Raw genomic sequence first — 17,522 nt, 5'->3', positions numbered from 1 at the left:
GTTCGCCAGTCAGTACAGAATTCGGCCGACAAACCGCAGATTTGCAAGACTGGGCATGCTCAGAAAAGAAAAAACAAAGGGAAAGTTAACCATCACATGACATCACTTCTGCAGTCGGCTGTAGTCGGCGGACAAAATTCTTGTGTTGTCTTTGCACTTTTCAACAGACACCGACAGCCCGGGGACAAAAGACGGCCGATCGTTCGCCGACGATCGGTACGTGTGTACGGGGCTTTAGAGACAAATTTGAACACTGCAGCTGTCCTATGCAAACTCTCCATTCAAACCTTCTAGTAGATCTCCTTTTCACAATGCATGTGGGTTGTGATACAATATTTACTCACCATTAGCCATGAGAAACTTGGGGATCAGGTCCACGTTCCAGTCACGTCCTCTTCCCATGCTCTCAGAGGGCCCATCGGAGATCTCAAACCTTTTATAAAGCTGTTGGTAAAAAAGCAAGATTATACACAATATACAAGATAACATAGGTGTGCACAGCCTATTTATTTAGGGTGTGCACCCCAAAGTTCAAACACATATGTGTGTGTGCATGTGTAAATATACTCACAGTGTCAGTAGAGCAATGAACAATGACAGTAGGGCACAGATTGGTGTTAGTTAGGCAGTGGACGGTGTTAGTAGTTTTATTTTTACTATTTTTTTTTTTTTTTTTTTTTTTTAGGAGCGCGTTAGGGGGCTTTGGTGAAAGATCAAGGGTCTAAACAGGAGAAATCTGCCTGACATGGGTAGATTAGTGTGTGCCCAGGCACATCTGGCACACCCTGTGAACACGCCCATGCCCAAAAATGTAAAACCCATTACATGGCTATAAAGTGTATTTATAAGCCAAAACATTTTTCCAGTCCAGAATTAAAAAAATTCTAGTCCAGAAGTATATAAAACCTAGAAGTTGTTTTTGCTTCCTTAAAGTGATTGTAAAGTCTTGTTTTAAAAAAAAAATAAATAAATAAACAAACATCTCATACTTACCTGCCCTGTGCAGTTGGTTTTGCACAGGGCAGCCCGGATACTCCTCTTCTAGGGTCCCTCGCTTCTGCTCCTGGCTCCTCCCCTCTATTGAGTGCCCCCACAGCAAGCAGCTTGCTATGGGGCACCCGAACCGAGCTGCAGCTCCGTGTGTCCATTCAGACACGGAGCTGCGGATTGTCCCCGCCCCTCTCTCTCTCCTGATTGGCTCACTGACTTTGATTGACAGCCGTGGCAGCCAATGGCGCCGTATCTCAGCCAATCACAAGGGAGAGTCCTAGGAAGCCGAGGGACTCGTGGACATCGCTGGACAGAGAGGGGGCATAAGTATTAGGGGGTGCTAGGGCAGCTGCTACACACAGAAGGTTTTTTATTTTAATGCACGGAATGCATTAGGATAACAAAAACTTCCTGCCTTTACAACTCCTTTAAAGTGGTTGTAAAGGCTGAAGTTTATTTTTACCTTCATGCATTCTATGCATGAAGGTAAAAAAACCTTCAGTATGTACTCCCCCACCCCTAATATCTACCTGAGCCCAATCGCGATCCAGCAATGTGCACAAGCGGCTACTCTCCAGCTGCTGTCAATCACAGCCAGTAAGGAGGCAGAAGGGGCGGGGCAAAGCCCCATTCTATGTGTCTTATGGCTCGGGAGTGAGCCCGCACAAGTGCCCCCATAGAAAGCAGCCTACAATGGGGGCACTCGTGGGTGGGAGGAGCCACACTGCTGATGGGGGACCAGAGAAGAGGAAGATTAGGACTGCTCTGTGCAAAACAATTACACCAAGCAGGTAAGTATAAAATGTTTGTTGTTTTGAAGGAGAAAATGTTTAACCCTCGGGCTGGGTTCACACTTACGTGAATTAGATGCGGTTTTCCCCATATCCAATTCGCATGACAGAAGAGTGTGACCAGCTCTCAATGGAGCTGGTTTACACACCTCCGGGGCAGCCATGGTCCCCACTGGAAAAGGGTCCTGTGCGTCTTTGGCTGTTTCAGGTCCGAATTCAGGTAAAAATTCAGACCTGATTCGCACCTGAAAAGCAGAACAGGGACACGCCCGACCCCCTGCTGTGACCCGCGGCCACAGCTAGTGTGAACCCAGTCTAATTAACCCTTTGAATGGAGAGATACTGAGAACTTACTGTTCCAGGGACACAACAGGTGGTGAGAGAAAAGTCCCATCTTAGAAATGATAGGTGCATCCAATCTTAGAAAGATATTACAGACACAGGTGTCCCTATTAGAAGATTTCTCCTCCTCTAGTGACAACCCCAACATTTTGTATTACCCATCATTTCCTTTATTGGTCACCAGGACAAATAAAGAGGGTGAATCTTCCCTGTGGGGACACATACAGCAATATAAATCTGGCAGAGGTTCTAACCCTTCCATAATTTGTCCATTAATACCCCAAAAATCTGCCGTGGCATCTATTGGTGAAAATAATTAGTTTGCTTAGACCAACTTGGTCCAAACAAACTATTTAAAGTTCACTAAAACCTAGAAATCAGTCTAATTGTATCTCAGGCTACAATCGTTTTGCTTTCAGTTTGGTGGATAAGGGACAAAATCTGGCAGGTTTTTGTTGTTGTTTGTAACCCCGATTTCCTCTCACTTGCTGTCCTACTGCTGTCCTGGGAAGGGAATGAGAATCACCCCAATGGGGACCATCTGTTTCACCTCCTATAATTCTGCTTTGTCTTATTGGGACTACATTTTCTGAGCACCCAGTTATTTCTCTATGAAGTATCTATGCACTAGTCCCATTGTACGCTGCCTCCTGTCCTATCCCAGTGCCTGGACTATGAGACTATTAGAAATATGGTGCATTTAACAACCAGACAGCCTGCAGATCTGGATTGGTACTATTGTTTGAGAAGTTCAATAAAGCACCGTCACTATCAGGCTTGAAATTTTGGTTTGTGTAAAGATGACCAAGGTTGTAGCCAAAGTCATTGTAGATCATGTGACTGCGAAGGGACCCCGTGGGGTACCCCTCTGTCTGGATCTACAATGTTTTCTCCAGACAGGAACTGTATCAAGCAAACCATACTGGATACCTGTGTGCATAATCTTTCCAGTGACACCAAATATTTGCATATTTGTTCATTCAGGTTTGTGATTCATATATTCAGCTTATACACAGATAGAACACAGCTAACACATTAAAAATAACTTAAGCAATTGTTTGATCAACATGGAATTTTATATACATTCTCTACCTAGGGTGCACCCTAAGGCCCCTTTCACACGATCGGACCGATCAGGTCCGCCTGTCAGTTTTTAAGGCGGACCTGATCGGGCACCCATTGTCCTCTATAGGGAGGCGGATGTCAGCTCACATGTGTCCGCTGACACCTGCCTGGCATCCACTGAAAACAGATGGATGGCGATACGTTTGCCATCCGTTCAGCAGGTCGGATAGGATGAAAATAGACAGGTGGTCCGTTTTCATCTGATCTCCCCATAGAGGAGAGCGGGACTCTGACAGGTCTGTCTCTTCACAGTGAGCGGAGACAGACCTGTCATCTGCCTGTTCAGTGGGGATCAACAGAGAGATCCTCACTGAGCAAGCAGAGTCTGTCCAAAACGGATCCGCCCCGTGTGAAAGGGGTCCTAAAGTGTATATAGCAAAAAGGTTTTTTTTGTTTAGGAATAGAGTAGGAAAGGGTTAAACCCATAACTTTATTTTTCTTTGTCTGTTGTCAATGCCCCATTACAGAGAGGGTTAATCTATTTAGCTCAAGCAAAGGCAGCAATAAAAACATGACAGGTGTTCCAATTCTCCCCTACTCTAATACAGAAAAAGTTTTGGTTTTACATACACTTACTTAGAGGGTCCTTTCACATGGGCTTTCCGCCCGGCGGACTCTGTTTTGCTCAGCGGGATGGATCCACCGATCGCCACTGAGCAGGCAGATGACAGCTCCGTCTCCGCTTACTTTGCAGAGATGGAGCTGTCAGATCCCCGCTCTCCTCTATGGGAGATCGGATGATAACGAACCTACTGTTCATTTTCATCCGATCCGATCTAATCTGATCCTCCAGACTGATGGAAAATAGGGTTTCCATCCATGTGGATTTCACGGACAGGATCGGATCGGATGGCAGCGGGTGTCAACAGACATGTCACCAGTGACATCCGCTCCATAAGGGTGCATGGAGCACACGGTCAGATCTACCTGAAAAACTGACAGGCAGACCTGATCTGAAAGCCTGTGTAAAAGGAGCCTTTAGTAAAGCTGTTGTTAAAGTGGTAGTATATTCATTTTTGTGACTTTTACCTACAGGTAAGCCTATAATAAAGCTTACCTGTAGGTACAAATAATATCTCCTAAACCTACACAGTTTAGGAGATATTTGCACTGCATGCAGCCGCTGACGCTAGCGGCGCATGCGCTCTGAAGGTCCGGCGGACCTTCAGAGTTCCTTGCCGGGAAGTTGTGGGAAAGTTAATGCCCCGCGCGCATGCGTGGGAGTGACGTCATTGCGGCTCCGGCCACTCAAAGCGCCGGAGCCGCCGAACCCGGAAGAGACGCCGAGGGATCATGTCCGCTCCCACAGCGGTGTCCGGGGGTCCGTGTCGGGGCTTCGTTCTAAGGTAAGTATTTCATAATGAGCTAGTATGCGATGCATACTAGCTCATTATGCCTTTGTCTTGCAGGGTTTTTTTTTTTTTTTTTGAGTATACAACCGCTTTAAGGCTGAACTCCAGGCAGATGTAACAAATAACACGCAGTTATTAATACAGCAATACATGTATTTTTTTCTAAATGCAAAAAGTGTAAGTACCTGCATTTGACTTTGTATTAGCCTCTTGTAGTCTTTGTACAGCAGAGCTCAGATTGAGGCAGGGAGAAACAGTACAAGGAGCCAATCAGCTGTACTATAGTATACAAAGCATCCTGATAGGAGGAGAGAACATGATGACAGAGAGATGAGCTCATCATTCTGCTGCTTCTCCCCTAGCGGGTGGAGGGGTGAAGAGGGGACCTGTAGGTGAAAGTGAAGCTGCAGCAAAGAATGATCAGCTCTCCTTCCCTCTAGGACAGGACTGTGCTGTGTAAATCTAAGGACTGGATGGACAGTACTACAAACCATTTTGCAGGTAACACAGCTCCCTAATTTCTATTTCATCTATGTTATTAGCTGTGCGCCTGGAGTTCAGCTTATAGTGAAACATTCTTAGCTAACTGATTAATAGCAGTCACCAGAGGATGCCTACACTGAACAATTGAACCTGTGTTAAGTGATCCTGTTGGCCCACGGGGATTGGAGTCCCATACATTCTGTATGCTAATTCCAACTAGAACTCTAGCAGCTCTAGTACAAAATGAACCTATACACAGGCATATGGAATGCACTGAGAGATACAAGGGGTGTGGCCTGGAATTTGCATACAGAAACCAACTCAGGCCCCTTTTACACTTGTGCGACTTGTCCTGCGATTTGGGATTGCAAAGTCACATGACAAGTCGTTCTCCATGATTTTCAATGAGAACCGTACATATCTGTACGACTTCAAGTCGCAACGACTTCAAAGTAGTCCCTGCGCTACTTTTGGACGATTTTAATGCGTTTTGACATAGGCAAGTCCAGTCAAAATCGCGGCAACAAAATTGCGTGACTTTTAGGTCGCATAAGCATGAAAGTGGCCTTAGGGGCATCCATAAAGAAAACATCAATTACATCTATTTTGAATTTTTTGCTCTACAATGGCTCACTTTATGTTAGGGACAGGTGCTCTTTAAATGCATACAATGAAGAGAAATGAACGCTGGGTAGGATACATACCTCCTCCAGAGGGGTGATAGAAGAGCTCTCTCCGCCATAGTAGGGGTTTCGGTCCATGTGAAGGACCTTCTTTCCATTGACAGACATAATACCAGACAGGATACATTCCTGAAATGCACAGAATCCATGTCACACAGCTAAAAACATCTCATCAATTCCAATACAAGTATCAGATGTGTTAGGGAAGGTCTTATCTCCCATCAAGTATCTTTTAGTGAGTACACATTATGGAATGTACATTTTTCTGTAACATTTTTCCATTTGTACATTAAAGTGTTACTAAACCCAGGAGCCTGCACTCACTATATCTGATCTCCCACAGTACACAGAAATGCAATTATTTTAGTAAATATAAACTGCTGAATACATTTTCTCGTCAGCAGTATATAGCAGTCTTGTGACTTCTATCAGTGTCTGGTTAAAGCTTGCAGGAGGACTTTTCATTCTCCTCTGACTGTTCTTTGAGGCTGCATGACCCCTGACCCTCTGTCTGGATAGTGCTGAGTGTCCAGCCGAGCACTGGTTAAAGCTTGTAGGAGGAATTTTCATTCTCCTCTGACTGTCCTATGAGACTGCATGATCCCTGACCCTCTGGACAGTGCTGATTGGTCCTGTGCGGATAACATGCACCCTCCCCCCAAAAAAAAAAAAAACTCTCTCGCAAAACACACCAAACTAAGCATGTGCAGAGTGTCTATTAGGGTTCGGTACTATCAGGAAATGATTAGGGGTCGGTGGAAGAAAGGGAGAATCAGAGAAGACAGGATCAAACAGCCTCTCTACACAATGCAGAGGATGAACCCCTTGGGTTCCACAGTGAGTATAACAAGCATGCTTTAGTCCCGGTTCATATTACTGCGATGAAAGATCTTGCATGTAATTCGGAGCGCACTGCTCTGCAAATCACATGCGATGTCTGTGCGATGCAAATTCAGCCATACAGATTGTATGGTTAAATTCGCATCGCATTCGGACACAACTCACACAGGACCCTCTTTTTGGGTTTGCAGCATAATCGGATCGCATAGTGGTTCACACCTATGCGATCCGATGCATGTCCAAACTGACAGTTCACACTGCGATATGAGAACTGATCTGGGGGTGTCGTTAACTTCGTATTGATACCCCCAGCGATTCGCATATGGCAGTGTGAACTGCCTGTGATTTGAATGCGATGCGGGAACCCGCAGTGGATTCGCAGGGTACCAGCATTGCATATATGGGAACCGGCACTTACTGCATATACACACTGATTTTACTGCTGTAGGTTTAGTAACACTTTAACCACTTAAGGACCAGAAGGTTTTAACCCCTTAATGACCAGGCTATTTTTTGCGATACGGCACTGCGTTATTGTAACTGACAATTGCGCAGTCCTGCATGCTGTACCCAAATATAACTTATGCTCTCCACAAAAAGAGCTTTCTTTTGGTGATATTTAATTACCTCTGCGTTTTTTCTTTTTTACGCTAGAAACCAAAAAAGAGCAACAATTTAAATTAAATAATGAAATAAATAATTAAAAGCAATATTTTTTACTTTCTACTAAAAAAAAAACACAGCCAATAAAACAAAAAAATTACAATATCTACTTTTTTCATCAATTTAGGCCAATATGTATTCTGCTCCAAATGTTTAGTAAAAAAAAACCCAATAAGTGTAAAAAACTTAAAGCGTCTACAAACAATACAATATTTTGATAGCATTTTTATTATACTAGTATTGGCGGTGACCAGCGATTTTTAGAGGGACTGCGACATTACGGCAGATAAATCAGACACCTAAACTGACACTTTTTTGGGGACCAGTGACATTATTACAGTGATCAGTGCTAAAATGCACTGTCACTACACTAATGACACTGACAGGGAAGGTGTTAGCATCAGGGGCGATTAAAGGGTTAGGTGTCCCGGGGGGGGGGGGGGGGTGCTTGCTAACTATGTGGGGGATGGATTCAATGGATGAACGCAGAGATCTGTGTTCCTGCTTAGCACAAACACAAGTTCCCTGTGTTCATATCTGACAGAATGGCCGTCTGTCTTGTTTACCTAGGCAGATCACCGTTCTGCCTCTCCCGGGGATGAACGCGCGTGGCCAACGGACATTCGGGCCTGTTGATTGACATCCCTGCTAGCCAATCGCGGCTATCTAGTGGCTTTTGAACTAAATGATGTATAGGTACGTTTGTTCGCGCAATAGAGCCACACTGCCGCAGTAAAAACATGGCGGGCGGGTGGTCGGCAAGCGGTTAATACTCTGCTGTACTTTAGGAGATTTTCAATTTATGCTCAGATTTTCCCTATTGTGGATATATGTATGTCAGACAGTGCAGTCAGCACCTTTGTCGAAAAACGGTGCAAGACATTAATTTAAGGCTGAACTCCAGTCATCTACAAAACAAATTCCATGTGGGCCATTCTCCTGTATATTAACCAGTTCTGGACCAAAAGGATTTGCCCCCTTAACCACCTCAATACAGGGCACTTTCACCCCCTTCCTGCCCAGGCCAATATTCAGCATTTAGCGCTGTTGCAATTTGAATGACAATTGCGCGGTCATGCAACACTGTACCTACACCAAATTTATGTCATTTTCCCCCCACAAATAGAGCTTTCTTTTGGTGGTATTTGATCACCTCTGGGTTTTTTCCTTTTTGCTAAACAAATAAAAAAAATTTTTTGTTTATGTTATACAATTTTGTAAATAAATACCTTTTTTCCTGCACTGATGAGGCTGCACTGACAGGCACTGATGGGGTGGCACGAATATGCCGCACTGATAGGCAGCACTGATGGGCACTGATATGTGGCACTGATAGGTAGCACTGATATGCAGCATTGGTGGGCACTGATAGGCGGCATTGATGGGCCCTGATAAGTGGCACTGGTGGGCACTGATAGGCGGCACTGATAGGCGGCACTGATGGGCACTGATAGGTGGCACAGATGGGCTCTAATGGGCACTGATAGGCGGCATTGGTGGGCAATAATGGGCACTGGTGGGAGGCACTGATAGATGGCAATGATGGGCACTGGTGGGCATCACTGATGGGGAGGGCACTGGTGGGCAGCACTGATGGGGAGGGCACTGGCGGGCTCACTGAGCCCTGATTGCCATCCCTGGTGGCCATCCCTTGGATCATGGGTGGGCATCCCTGGTGGTTCTAGTGGCACCCCCCCCCCCCCGAGGGTCTGCACTGGTAATCAATGATCTGATTACCAGTGCAGACCCCCCCCCTGTCAGGAAAGCCGCAGATCACGAACTGTCAGGCACAAACTAAGGAAAGCCGATCAACGGCTCTTCCTGTGTACTATGTGACCAGCTGTGATTGGACACAGCTGGTCACATGGTAAAGAGCCTCCGAGATCGGAGATGCAGGATAATGCAACCACTTTCCCGCCGACAATCGCCTATAGGGCGGGCGGGAAGTGGTTAATGACCAGGCCATTTTTTTTTGTGATTCGGCACTGCGTTACTTTAATGGACAATTGCGCAGTCATGCAAAGCTGTACCCAAATAAAATTGATGTCCTTTTATTCTCATAAATAGAGCTTTCTTTTGGTAGCATTTGATCACCTGTGCGATTTTTATTTTTTGCGCTATAAACACAAAAAGAGCGACAATTCTGAAAAAAAAAATATTTTTCACATTCTGCTATATAACATTCCCCCCAAAAATGTAAAAATCAAAACTTTTCATCCTTGTAGGCCAATTTGTATTCTGCTACATATTTTTGGTAAAAAAAATTGCAATAAGCGTATTTTGATTGGTTTGCAAAAAAGTTATCGCGTCTACAAACTAGAGGAAAGATTTGTCATTTTTATTTATTCATTTATTAGTAATGGTGGCGATCTGCGATTTTTAATAGGACTGCGACACTGCGGCGGACAAATCGGACCTCCAAGTGCCATTTTTGATAGTTTTGGGGGGACCAGTGACATTACTACAGTAATCAGTGCTAAAAATATGCACTGTTACTGGACTAATGACACTGGCAGGGAAGGGGTTAACCCTATAGGTCAGGGGTAGTGAATTAAAATTCAAGGAGGTCCGGTCACTAAAATTTTCTTCTGGCCGAGGTCCGAATCTCAAGCATGTGCCATGAAAGATTGTACGCTTCTACTTTCCTTTTTTTTGGCACAGCCACGCTCTATGATGCTTTTATTACTGTTTTCTCCACACGCTCTGGTAATACTCTGTAACTGTCCCCAATAGTGTTCCCCCTTACATCAGGTGCCCCTACCAGAGTGATTCATTACATTGGGTCCCCCCATAAAACAGTTGCCACTGTCAGGGTACCCCCTTATATGAGATGTCCCCATCAGAGTGCCCCCCTTACATCAGGTTTCTTCATCATAAGGCCCCCTTACATTAGTTGCCATCATCAGAGTGCCCCCTTACATCATTTGTACCCATCGAATAAGGTTAGAGTGCTCCTTTACATCAGGTGTCCTCATCAGAGTGCCCCCTTACATCAGGTGGGGCCATCACAGTGCCACCTTAGATCCGGTATTCAGATCAGTGTGCCCCCTTACTTCAGGTGTCCTCATCAGAGTGCCCCCCTTAACATGTGCCCATCAGTGCAATCCCACTTACATAATATGTGCCCATCAGCATGCCCCATTTTTTATGTTAAGGGGCACTCTGATGGGTACATTTTATGTTAAAGAGGTTGTAAACCTCAGAAAAAAAAAACCTGGAAGACAAAGGCATAATGAGCTAGTATGCATCGCATACTAGCTCATTATGAAATACTTACCTTAGAACGAAGCCCCTGCAGCGCCGCCCGCTCACTGGTAACATGGCTGACATGTTCAGCCATCTTACTTCCGAGTTCGCGTCATCTGGCCACCTGATTGGCCAGAGCAGTGAGGACGTCACTCCTGTGCATGCGCCCGGGAGCCGCCAATCATGGCACAGGGCACACGGGTTCATTCAGAGCGCATGTGCTGATAACGTCAAACGGTGCAAGTTTAGTAGATATCTACAGTACCTATAGGTAAGCTTTATTATAGGCTTACCTTTAGATACAAACACTACTTGGGGGTTTACAACCACTTTAAGGGGTATGCTGATGGACACATTTTGCTGTGCCCATCAGTGTGCCCCTTAACATAAAATAGGGGGCAGCAAACAATGACTGCACTTAAGATTGAGATAGGAGAAAAAAAGCACTATAGCACTCTGACAATTAGTTAGCATTTTGATCCCTTTCAATGTCTCCTGCAACCATCACACACAGCAGACATAGCAGGCACCAGATGTAGGGTTTACACAGGTTCAGACATTGATCTCCCATCAATCAGCAGCAGTGATTACTTCTTACTACCTCCTTCACAGTGATCACTGCTGCAACATCTCTCCCCACTCAGTGATCATAGTTTTCTAATGCTGTAAAAATAGTGACCTATTTATACACTCCACCTTGTTCTGCTGTAGTCCATTCTTCCTCCTACTCCGTCCTCGCCACACATCACCTCTCTATCTTCACACATTTCCCCTGCCTTACACAGACAGGAGGACGAGAGGCACAGTAGCTCTGAATAGAAGACGGAAGCTGCAAACTGGTGATTGGTTGCTTGGACTGCCCTTTATCTTAGCAACCAATCACTGGCTTGTTTAGCTTCCGCCCTCCCTCCAGAACTGTCCCTGCCTCCCGCAGTTGGCTCTGTGAAGATGAAAGCGAAAGCGTGACAGCTGAGAGAAGAACAGGCATCTAAATGGCGAGACCGCTGCGGGCCGGTTGAGAGAGTGATTGGGGCCGGACCTGGCCCGCGGTCCGCCATTTAGTGATGCCTGCTATAGGTGATCAAAGGATTAAGTGTGAGCCTAAGGGAGTGCTTTCTAACTGTATGAGGGAGGGACTTGTGAAATGACAATAGAGACCTGTGATCCTATATAGAAGGATCACAGGCGCTCTGTGATCATTTCAGAGAGAACAACGGTCTATTGTGTTTACAACAGCTGACCGGTGTTCTCTCTCAACAGGGAGCGATTGCGGGTGCACGGCGGCAATCACGCCTGCCAGCCCCCGTGGTTCGGCATCCCCCCTGCCTAGTGGGGGCAGGAGTGTGCTGCCGGCGGCACATGCTCGCCCCCAGCCCCGCTCCTGCGAACTGACGTACCCATACAACGATTCGCACAGCCGAGCCAGCCTGCCACAGTATAAATGCAGCGCACGGCGGCAAGCAGTTAAAGCGTAGGTAAACTCTTCTTTTATTTGCTCCCTTTTGGTCTGTAAATGCCGTTGAAAGTCTTTTCAGCAAACAAAAACTTCGTCAAGGCTAACACCAAAAATGTTTACAAAAATGCTGTGCGTCATCAGCCCGCAATAGGACTTAATGTGGTTCTAATTGCACAACATTTTTTTTTCTTATTGTATTCTCTGCATTAAAGTAGAACTATAGGCAAACTTTTTTTTTTCCATTTTGGATAGAGTAATGGAGGGTTATAACCCCTGTCAGTTTTTTATATCACCATCTGTGTCCCATTGTTAAGGTTTCCCTTCACTTCCTGTCCCATAGCCAAACAGGAAGTGGGAGGAAATCCCTGTAAATTAAGAAAATTACTTGGGGACCCCAAGGTTCCCAGAACTAGTGTCCCTATTGGAAGATTTCCCCTCTATTACTCTTCTGGGGACAAATTTCAATGATAATGGTAAACCCAACAAATAGAGAGGGTGAATCGCCCTAATGGGGACACAGACAGCAATAAAAACTGACAGGGGTTCTAATCCCTCTCCACTCAATTCAAAACTAAAAAAAAAAGTTTTGCCTTTAGTTATGCTTTAGGCTAGGTTCACACTGATGTGAATTGGATGCTGTGCTCAAGTGTAGCAGTGCTGCTCTCTCTTTCTCTCCACACAGGACTCAAGAGCCAACGGCTCCTGCTGCTGTCAATCAAATCATGCGAGAAGGGAGCAGGGGGTGGGGCCAACTGCACTGTGTATGTTTATAGATGCACACAGCCCGGCTCGGAAACTAGCCTGCAGGGGCACCCCCATAAAAAGTGGCTTACTACGATGGAGAAGTGAGAAGACGAGAAGCATAAAGCACTGGCAGGGGAAGTTCGGGGCCACAGTAGGTAAGTAAATTGTGTTTGTTACTTTAGACAAAACATTAAGCTTTACAACCGCTTTAAGCTGGCCATACAAAGTGTACATTTCGATCGGTTGCTTATGAACCAGCCAAAATTAATTCAGTAAGCAGGTGGCCCTGTTGGCCTCGACTAAAAGGAAGGAATTGTGACCTATTGTTGGTATCAGTGGGAGGAATAGTGACCTAATTGGGTATCAGTGGGGGGAAGAGTGCCCCATCATTGGTGTCTGTGGGAGGAATGGTGCCCCATCACTGGTATCGATGAGAGGAATGGTGCCCCATAACTGGTATCTGTGGGAGGAATGGTGCCCCATCACTGGTATCTGTAAGAGGAATGGTGCCCCATTATTGGTGTTTGCGGGAGGAATGGTGCCCCATCATTGGTGTCTGCGGGAGGAATGGTACCTTATCACTGGTGTCTGTGGGAGGAATGGTGCCCCATCATTGGTGTCTGCGGGAGGAATGGTACCCTATCATTGGTGTCTGTGGGAAGAATGGTTCCCCATCATTGGTGTCTGTGGGAAAAATGGTGCCCCATCATTGGTGTCTGTGGGAGGAATGGTACCCTATCATTGGTGTCTGTGGGAGGAATGGTGCCATATCACTGTGTCTGTGGGAGGAATGGTGCCATATCATTGGTGTCTGTGGGAGGGATGGTGCCCCATCACTGGTGTCTGTGAGAGGAATGGTGCCCCATCATTGGTGTCTGTGGGAGGAATAATGTCCCATCATTGTGTCTGTGGGGGGAATAGTGCTCCATCATTGGTGGCTGGGGGAGGAATGGTGCCCCATCATTGGTGTCTGTGGAAGGAATGGTGCCCCATCACTGGTGTCTGTGGGAGGAATGGTGCCCGATCACTGGTGTCTGTGGGAGGAATGATGCCCCATCATTGATGTATAGGGGAAAAATAGTGCCCTATCATTGTGTTTGTGGGAGGAATGGTGCCTCATCATTGTGTTTGTGGGAGGAATGGTGCCCCATTATTGTGTCTGTGGGGGGAATGGTGCCCCATCTTTGGTGTCTGTGAGAGGAATGGTGCCCCATCATTTGTGTCTGTGGGAGGAATGGTGCCCCATCTTTGGTGTCTGTGAGAGGAATGGTGCCCCATCATTTGTGTCTGTGGGAGGAATGGTGCCCCATCATTGGTGTCTGTGGGAGGAATGGTGCCCCATCATTGGTGTCTGTGGGAGGAATGGTGCCCCATCATTGGTGTCTGTGGAAGGAATGGTGCCCCATCACTGGCGTCTGTGGTAGGAATGGTGCCCCATCACTGGTATCTGTGGGAGAAATGGTGCCCCATCACTGGTGTCTGTGGGAGGAATGGTGTCCCATCACTGGTGTCTGTGGGAGGAATGGTGTCCCATCACTGGTGTCTGTGGGAGGAATGGTGCCCCATCACTGGTGTCTGTGGGAGGAATGGTGCCCCATAACTGGTGTCTGTGGGAGGAATGGTGCCCCATCACTGGTGTCTAAGGGAGGAATAGTGTCCTATCATTGTGACTGTGGGAGGAATGGTGCCCCATCATTGGTGTCTGTGGGAGGAATGGTGCCCCATCACTGGTGTCTGTGGGAGGAATGGTACCCCATCACTGGTGTCTGTGGGAGGAATGGTGCCCCATCACTGGTGTCTAAGGGAGGAATAGTGCCCAATTACTTGTGTCTGTGGGAGGAATGGTGCCCCATAACTGGTGTCTGTGGGAGGAATGGTGCCCCATCACTGGTGTCTAAGGGAGGAATAGTGTCCTATCATTGTGACTGTGGGAGGAATGGTGCACCATCATTGGTGTCTGTGGGAGGAATGGTGCCCCATCATTGGTGTCTGTGGGAGGAATGGTGCCCCATCATTGATATCTGTGGGAGGAATGGTGCCCCATCATTGATATCTGTGGGAGGAATGGTGCCCCATCACTGGTGTCAGTGGATGGCACAGTGCCGCAATGGCCAGGTAAATGCAAGCAAGGGGCCACAACCAGCACGCAGGCTGCAGTTTGTAGACCATTGGATTAGAGCAATCAGAAAAATGGTTACTGCTCTACATAGAGACATTCTGTTACTGTGTGACCCTAATGTTATTGACAGAGACATCATGTTACTAAGTGTTTCCCGACACTCTCTACAGAGACATCCTGTCATAGTGGGACGCCGATACATATGACTGAGACATCCTGTTATCGTGTGACCCCTGACACTCTCTACAGAGACATCCTGTTACCATGTCCCCAACAATATCGACAGGGACACCCTGTTATTAAGTGATACCGACACTGTACAGAGATAGCCTTCTATGGTGTGACCCCCAACATTATCGATGGAGACATCCTGTTACTTTGTGACCCCAGACACTCTAAAGAGAAATCCTGTTACAGTGTGACCCCTACACTATAGCCCTGTGACACCTGTCACTCTGAACAGAGACATTGTGTTGCTTATATAGAGCGTCACATTGCCACGTGACTGTCGGAGTGTCATGTTGCTTGGTGACACCCTGGCAGACAGGTTTGCATGAGCGCTTGTGTTTAGCTGGAATTCCAGGATGTGCAGATCCTTTCTGCCGGCAGAAACCTGACACTTGTCAGTGAGAGTATCCAGCTAGGAAAAGAGCCCCCACCTATAGCACACAGACACCCAGAACACACTGGCTGATCGGAAATCATCTGGCAAAAATGCAACCAGCACTGCCGACATATCAATTCCCCGGCTGCAATCTGCCACCCACCCATCAGCTGTCTGCATCCACATCCCATGTCTGCGGGCATCCCAATCTCCAGTATGCTGGCAAAAGGGTGGGTCCGCCTGGTGTGCTATTAACTCCTCCAGCACCACGGAGAGAGCAAAATCAAAAAGCAAAGTTCCTCAGCAGCCAATCACTGCTCACGTCTCCCTGCTCTGCCTCTTGTAATGAGGAATCTGATTGGTTGCTAGAGGTTACTGCACTTGACACATCACCGCTGCTTCATACACTGAATCAGCCAGTTGCTGTCATCAGAAAACCTGCAGCTTGCATCAGTCCATGGCCTATCGCCGCTCCCCTCCTCTGTGCAAGAGAAAGCATGGTACCACCCCTCCAGCCTCATCACACTCCGCTTTATTCCACATTACATGTAACCCTGCGCTGCAATGTATTTCCCATTTCCCTGAATCGCAGATCTTACTTATATTGTCCAATTCAAAAACAGAACTGGTGTCATTATAGCATTTCACATTGTTGCATCACATAAGACGTTATACAGTGGGAAGGCGTGTACTCAGAGGGCATGCTGGGCTTTCTAGTTCTATGACAGCACCCAGACACCATGCTCATGCATCTACGTTTTCTGGATGTTGTGAAGTGCTCTGTACATGGCAGAGCCTCCCTGAAGTGTCCACTAAGGGCACAATGAGGGCAGAAATATAAAAATATACCCCAATACCAACTTTCTAAACAAAAAGCCGGTTTACTGTCATTCAGACTTTGGGGGGGCAGTCTGTCTGTGTGAGTGGGAAATGCCCTGGCATCAATGGGAGTAAACAATGCCCCATCATTGCCATCAGTGGAAGGAAGAGTGCCTCATCATTGCCATCAGTGGGAGGAATAGTGCCTCATCATTGCTATCAGTGGAAGGAAGAGTGCCCCGTCAGTGGTGTCAGTGGGAGGAATGGTGCCCCATCACTGGTGTCAGTGGGAGGAAGAGTGCCCCGTCATTGGTGTCAGTGGAAGGAATGGTGTCCCATCATTGGTGTCAGTGGAAGGAAGAGTGCCCCATCGTTGGTGTCAGTGAGAGGAATAGTGCCCCATCGTTGGTGTCAGTGGGGGGAGGGGGGATTGTGCCCCATCATTGGTGTCAGTGGGAGGAATAGTGCCCCATCATTGGTGTCAGTGGGAGGAATTGTGCCCCCGTCATTGGTGTCAGTGGAAGGAATTGTGCCCTGTCATTGGTGTCAGTGGGAGTGCCCCATCATTGGTGTCAGTGGCAGGAATTGTGCCCTGTCATTGGTGTCAGTGGGAGTGCCCAGTCATTGGTGTCAGTGGGAAGAATTGTGCCCCATCATTGGTGTCCATGGGAGTGTCCCATCATTGGTGTCAATGGGAGGAATTGTGCCCCTTCACTGGTGTCTGTGGGAGTGCCACGTCATTGGTGTCAGTGGGAGTGCCACGTCATTGGTGTCAGTGGGAGTGCCCCATCATTGGTGTCAGTGGCAGGAATTGTGCCCTGTCATTGGTGTCAGTGGGAGTGCCCAGTCATTGGTGTCAGTGGGAAGAATTGTGCCCCATCATTGGTGTCCATGGGAGTGTCCCATCATTGGTGTCAATGGGAGGAATTGTGCCCCTTCACTGGTGTCTGTGGGAGTGCCACGTCATTGGTGTCAGTGGGAGGAATTGTGCCCTGTCATTGGTGTCAGTGGGAGAGCCCAGTCACTGGTGTCAGTGGGAAGAATTGTGCCCCATCATTGGTGTCCGTGGGAGTGCCCCGTCATTGGTGTCAATGGGAGGAATTATGCCCCATCATTTGTGTCAGTGGAAGGAATTGTGCCCCATCATCGGTATCAGTGGGAGGAATAGTGTCCCATCGTTGGTGTCAGTGGGGGGAACTGTGCCCCGTCATTGGTGTCAGTGGGAGTGCCCCTTAATTGGCATCAGTGGGAGAAATTGTGCCCTA

At 47.1% G+C, this 17,522-nt stretch overlaps 1 protein-coding gene across 1 annotated transcript in view; it reads right to left on the bottom strand.

Annotated features, from left to right (window-relative positions):
• The window catches only part of LOC309559507 (rab GDP dissociation inhibitor alpha), a 57,878-nt gene that overhangs the window by 37,848 nt on the left and 2,508 nt on the right, over positions 1 to 17,522 (bottom strand). The window contains exons 2-3 of the mRNA XM_082262782.1: positions 5,788 to 5,895; positions 345 to 444 (exon numbers count right to left, since the gene is read on the bottom strand). Coding sequence (XP_082118908.1) covers positions 345 to 444; positions 5,788 to 5,895 — 208 coding nt within the window. The remainder of the gene's footprint in view (positions 1 to 344; positions 445 to 5,787; positions 5,896 to 17,522) is intronic.

Source organism: Pelophylax lessonae (genome assembly GCF_965119305.1).
Source record: "Pelophylax lessonae genome assembly, chromosome: 7".
In the NCBI taxonomy this organism is placed as follows: domain Eukaryota; kingdom Metazoa; phylum Chordata; class Amphibia; order Anura; family Ranidae; genus Pelophylax; species Pelophylax lessonae.
The sequence above is the reverse complement of the archived record's forward strand: the minus strand, read 5'-3'. Positions and strand labels throughout refer to the sequence as shown.